This window comes from Zingiber officinale, chromosome 3A (assembly GCF_018446385.1).
Source record: "Zingiber officinale cultivar Zhangliang chromosome 3A, Zo_v1.1, whole genome shotgun sequence".
Classification (NCBI taxonomy): Eukaryota; Viridiplantae; Streptophyta; class Magnoliopsida; order Zingiberales; family Zingiberaceae; genus Zingiber; species Zingiber officinale.
In genome coordinates this window covers 50,948,082-50,953,849 of record NC_055990.1, presented here as the reverse complement: position 1 = coordinate 50,953,849, position 5,768 = coordinate 50,948,082, and the positions used below count along the sequence as shown (strand labels likewise).

Genomic DNA, 5,768 nt, shown 5'->3' with positions numbered 1-5,768 from the left:
TCTGACATGTGTTAAGGGTTGATGAGGAGTAATTTAACGGGATGAGGTGTTTTCATAGGTGTCAAGGGTTGGAGGGTAAGTAATTTAATGAAAATGAAAAGTTCTAACATATATCATGTGTCAAGGATTGGAGGGGGATAATTTAAAAGGAGGGAAGATTTTGACATATATAATTATATAAAATAAAAAAATAAAAAAAATAAAAATTAATTAAAAATAATAAATAAAATTGATTAATACATAATAAAAATTAAAAAATACAAGTAACTTGTTATTTTAAAAAAGAGGACATAAAAGTCATTTCAAGAGAGACAAATATGGTTGGAGGGTGCTGTCGGAGGTGGGAGGGAGGGTGCTGTCGGAGGTGGGAGGGAGGGTGCTGTCCGGGTGGGAGAAATAATTTACTTTTAGCTTTTAGAACGAAGGGAGGAACCCAGGCTTGTGACAACTAGTACGGTCAATTTATTTCATATATGCTTAATCTATAGCAGTACAAGCTATGTAGCAGACAATAACAGCATTACTCTTGAGCCACACACTATCGCAACCAGTAACAAGCCACGTAAAACTTAGAACTCGTACAACAACCTCCTCTTATTTTGAATGAACGAGTTGTTCACTGAAATCCCAGAGCTTCTTAGCCAATACTGCATCTCTGGTCATGTTGCTCGGCTTCTCCTCGTTGGAGTCGGCGAAGTACTTCCCGCTCACACCCTTCAGATTCGGATGCACTGCCACATAACACGAGGTTGCTGCTCCCTGTAATTGTGAAGATGGAGAGTGTTGGTGCTCAATCGTTGTGGGAACAAATTCTAGCAAGTATACAAGGTTATTCAGCAAGTGTGACAGACCTGCGGTATGTTCTTCCACAGGACGCAAGTGACGGTTTTCAACACCGCTGAAAGCAAAAGCAACAAATTTGAGATCTGAGTTCACAGACAACCGCCGCTAGGAAGTACATCAACAATGAGTTGGAAGGTTTAGGTAACATACTCATGAAGACGGGAGAATATTTTCCCAAGTTTGTCCTAACCAGACCTGGATGAACAGAATTTGCTGTGACATTTGCACCTTCTGCCTGTTAATCATGAATTCGTATGCTATGAGATAAATTTCTTCAGTTTTTTTACAAACAGCATCTGTTCTAGCCCATTAGAACTTAGAAGCTAAGTACCTTCAAGCGCCGCGCGAGCTCATTGGAGTGCAAGATGTTTGCCAATTTGGACTGCCCATAGGCCAATTTATCATTGTATCTGCAAATTAAACAAGACGGAAACCATCAATTGATTGAATGGAAGAGAACACTAAAATCTTGAAGTCATGAAAAATTGAAAATCCATATGCCTGACTCAGACAGCTAGTTATCACTTACGCCTTCTTGTCATTGAGTTTATCGAACTTGATTCCTTCACTATAAGGTCCAATGTGAGCTACCGAGGATAGATTCACGATGCGGCCTTCGATCCCCGTCTTCGCTGCTGTAGCTTTCATTTTCTCAAGGAGAAGATTTGTCAACAAAAAGTGACCTGAAATTGGAAGGACCATGTTAAACTCAAAATCCTGATGAATACTTGGGAGGAAGAAAAGCTAATCTGGGAAGTGTGAAGAACCACACCAAGATGATTAGTGGCAAACTGCATCTCCACACCATCCTCGGAGAGTTGGAACGGGCAGTACATGATACCAGCGTTGTTACTGAAAATAAATTGAATACGTGAGATTTGGCCCAGAAAATTGACAGGACATGTAACACAGAGCAGGAGATCCATGCAGGAATTTACATCAAAACATTGAGAGGCAGATCCATTGCAAGGAATTTGTCGGCGAAGGCTCTTACAGATCTGAGTGAGCTAACATCAATCTGTATGATGTCAACTCTAGCAGGTGAGATTTGGCCTTGTAGAATCCTTTGTTTCACATTGTTGGCAGCTTCCAAGTTCCTTGCGCCGATGATGACATGGGCTCCTCTGAAGGCCAACACCCTCGCAGTCTCGGCTCCAATACCACTGCTTCCACCTGGATTTCAAGAAGAATCTCATCAATGCCATCGAGATCGATTTTTTGTTCTTTTTTTTTTCCGGCAACAAGATCTAGTGTGAAAAAAAACTCAGATCTTTACAGCAAACAGAAAATTTTCCCAAAATCTGTTGGTTTTAACTAGTAATCTTTTCTCATGACCAACTCCTCCAGATTTAGGGGTGGAATGCGGAAGATTAAGAAAAGATAACCGAGAGGGACGGAGAGTAAACCGGTGATGATGACGGTGAGATGGGAGGCGTCAATGCCTTTGGTGACCTCCTCGGCGGTGTTGCCGGATCCGAATCCGCTGGGGCCTTTAATGCCGGTGGCTTCCCTGAAGTAACCCATGGCTTGGGGTCGGAGTAGCCCTGAAAAAGGAAGAGAAAGATCAAGAAGGCGATGAGGCGGAAGAGCTAAGCGGAGAAGAAGAGGATGAGATGTGCAGCAACAAGGGGATAATTATTTATAACGATTCCATTACTTAAAAATGGACAACTTGTGGGATGAAACGCGGAAGTTGTCGTAAAAAAACAAAACAAAAACATTGTATTTGATCCTCTATAATTTGTTATTTATTATTCTAATCCTCATAGTTTAGAATATTAATTTTTAGTTGTATGACACAAAATAAAAAATCAAAGTCCTCTCCTTTGTAATCTAACACTTTCTTCGTCGATCATCATTTAATTTGATTATTTTGTATATTTGCTATACGTATCTTTAACTAAAGAATCATGAGCGTGATTTTAAAAGGTATTCATTGGCGGATGATTCCAACAGAAAATTGACTAAAGCTAGAAGCATTTAAGAGAAGCTTCTGATCCTCTTCTTCTTCCACTATTGACCAATTAAGTTTTGATGAAAATTTAGAACACCTGATTCTAATAATTATTGATATATAACTAAAATAGATTCTTAGAGAATTATTAAATTGCATTCCTAAAATAATAAAACATTGAATCTGTATATAGTGATGCAAGAGACAAATATATTTATATATATACTAATAATATATTAATCAAGTATACTAAGTCAAAATGAGATTGGATTAACTAATGTACAATAAATTAACGGACATTAAGGAGTATAAAAATCCCTACAAAAAAATGGTAGACAGAGAGAGACTTTATTACAAATGAGATATTAATTCTACATGGAGAGTTAAGTAGTTTGAAGTTGATTTATAATGAATCACAATAATTAAAGTTGTTAACATGTTTAGGGACAGCCTCTCTTTCATAAATATAGGACCCACATTACACTAAATTGTAGGCGTGATTTGCGTGGCTCAATTATTGGATTAGTCGGGATAAAATTTATTCAAGCAGATCAACTTACATCATTGATGGTAAACGGTTGAGGATTGGATTTTCTATATAAAGAGGTTATGGCCTTGGATAAAAGGGGCATTCCATTATTGACCAATTACGTGGAGTAGTGAGCATAAACTCCATCCATCTCCTTCCCAGTTCTCGTCCTCTTTGTCAAACGACTTGCTTAGTAGTTAGGGGTGGAGTTAGGATATTGATTCAATGTAGGCGCTGTATTGAATCGCTTAAAGAAGAGATTATGTGGTTTACAATCTTAAATATAGTTTTATTAGTTACACGGTCTACTAGCTATTAAGCGTAATTGATTATTCAACTCGAATAGAAGATATCATCTCTCTTTTTTCTTCAAAACAAAAAAATAATATATTTTATTTTTTAAATTTATTTTATACAAAATTAAGCTGTTTAGGTAAACCTCTAAAATTGATATTTTCCTAAAACAAATTATTAAGAACGGTTTTAATAACACAATGTTGAAAATCAAAATGGCAACTTCGCAACGGTAAACTCCCATTCACAAATCACAATGAGGCCACAAATCAAACATTTATAATCAAATTTTAGCCATTAAGTTATATTCGAAAGGAAATTTAAAAAGAATAAAAAGGTCATGTTGTCATCTTTTTTTGCAGAACAAGAGAGAGAAAGTTTAGGAAATTAGGGTTATCTTTGATTGAGCTTCCTTGCTTGCTATAGAGGGCGGAGGCAATAGGCGTGTAGCTTGCTGCAGAGTGTGGAGTGCGAACTGCAAAGGCCGAAGGGTGTGTACAGAAAGGGGGGGACGAAGTTTACTTAGGGCTATGTAATAATTTTTTTTGTCATATTAATATTTTTTTGTTTGCCTACACTAGGCCCATGCTAACTCCACCCCTATTAGAAACTCTTATATTGTCATCATAGTTTTGTCTTTCTATCCTAACTTCGAAGCATCGTGGAGGGTTCGGATCTATTTAAACTTTAGGACCTTTCTTTCCCACTCGGATTCAAGCATTCAAGCAGCAATGACCCACTCGAGTTCGAGTGACACTCAACACTCGATCAACACAACCATGGAAAGAAGGATCAATCAGCATGAACCACTCAAAGCTTGGGTAACTCGGCAATTGGGTCTCTCGGACCTTGAGGCACTCGACCCACTCGACGCTCAACAGTTGTCCCACTAAGAACCACTCAACACTCAGGGCCACTCAGGCAGTCGAGCTTCAAGGAAACAATCCCACTCGGTAGAGAGGATTTGCACTACTCGAGCCATCCCAACAGCATTTGGTCTTCTGTCCAATTTTTCCCAAGCAAGCTATGAGTGCAAGGTCATCACAATAAAAATAAGTCTAAATTTAAATTCGTATGATTTTTTATTCAATTTATTCCTTGTGACTCTAGCAATAATCTTAAAATAGACTTGATCTGTTGAGATGACTACACTATAGTGGAAACATGAAATCATTCTAAGTTTCCAGTTTGAAACTACATTCTTAATTATCTTACCGACTCATTGTACATTATGTATAATATGAAAACAATGACTAAGGAACTGCGAGAAGAGGTGTAGTTATGTTGGGAGGTATAGTAGAAAATAAATAAAAAAAATTAGTTATAAATTTAAAATTTTTAAGACCTTTTCACAAAAAGTTTAATTAAAACTACAAGCCGATTTTTTTCTCTCTCCACCTAACTTTTTTTCTTCTCCCTTTTTTTTCCCTTTCCCATTTTCTTCTTCCTCCCCTAATCTTCTTCTTATTCTTTTCCTAATCCTAATTTTGCCCTCAAAATCTTCCACCGCACGTTGTTATCGCTACCGTCCACGTTGTTGTCGTTGCACGCCGCTATCACCACACGTTATTACTACTAGCGCCACCATCATCGCTTCATCGATACTCCACAGCAAATATCTTTTGATTGAGGTAAAGTTTTCTTGCTTGATCTCTTTCAATTATGGATTTAAGTGTTGGAAAAACATAGTGTTAATTTTTCATATATTCATATTTTTTGTTTACTAGTCAAGTATATCAAGGGTTTACATATATTGAGGTCGTTTGTGCATTTGATGTTTGGTTTGTTATATAAAGGTGATTAATTAATTAACGATCGTTCGAAAATTTGATCAATTAAATCACATCATTTATTGCATGGATAGACTCATTATATAATTTACACAAACATTATAAGTACATGCATACGGAAGGAATCGTCTCTAGGATAAGCATTAAAATTGAATAGTTATATGTCTAGAAATGTATGTCTTTATAATGTGAACATTTAATTTAGTACATCTACCAATATGCATGAAAAAAATAAGAGATCATTAACTCTCAAGTTAGTTCTATTAATTTCGTTTGTTATTTTTTTTGAATTATTAGAAAATGATTATCATTAAATTAGGTGATTATGTTTCTAAAATATTATGTTGATGATAAATTA

General features: G+C 36.5%; 1 protein-coding gene across 1 annotated transcript; it reads right to left on the bottom strand.

Moving 5' to 3' along the window:
- Positions 1-439: 439 nt before the first annotated feature.
- Positions 440-2,512, bottom strand: LOC122051873 (short-chain dehydrogenase TIC 32 B, chloroplastic-like). Its single transcript, XM_042613185.1, has 8 exons — positions 2,250-2,512; positions 1,782-2,016; positions 1,616-1,695; positions 1,373-1,526; positions 1,175-1,253; positions 994-1,078; positions 852-898; positions 440-759 (listed from the first exon to the last, which is right to left on the bottom strand). The coding sequence occupies exons 1-8, from the start codon at positions 2,365-2,367 to the stop codon at positions 595-597; spliced, it is 963 nt and encodes a 320-aa protein (XP_042469119.1). The 5' UTR covers positions 2,368-2,512; the 3' UTR covers positions 440-594.
- Between the last annotated feature and the right edge of the window lie 3,256 nt (positions 2,513-5,768).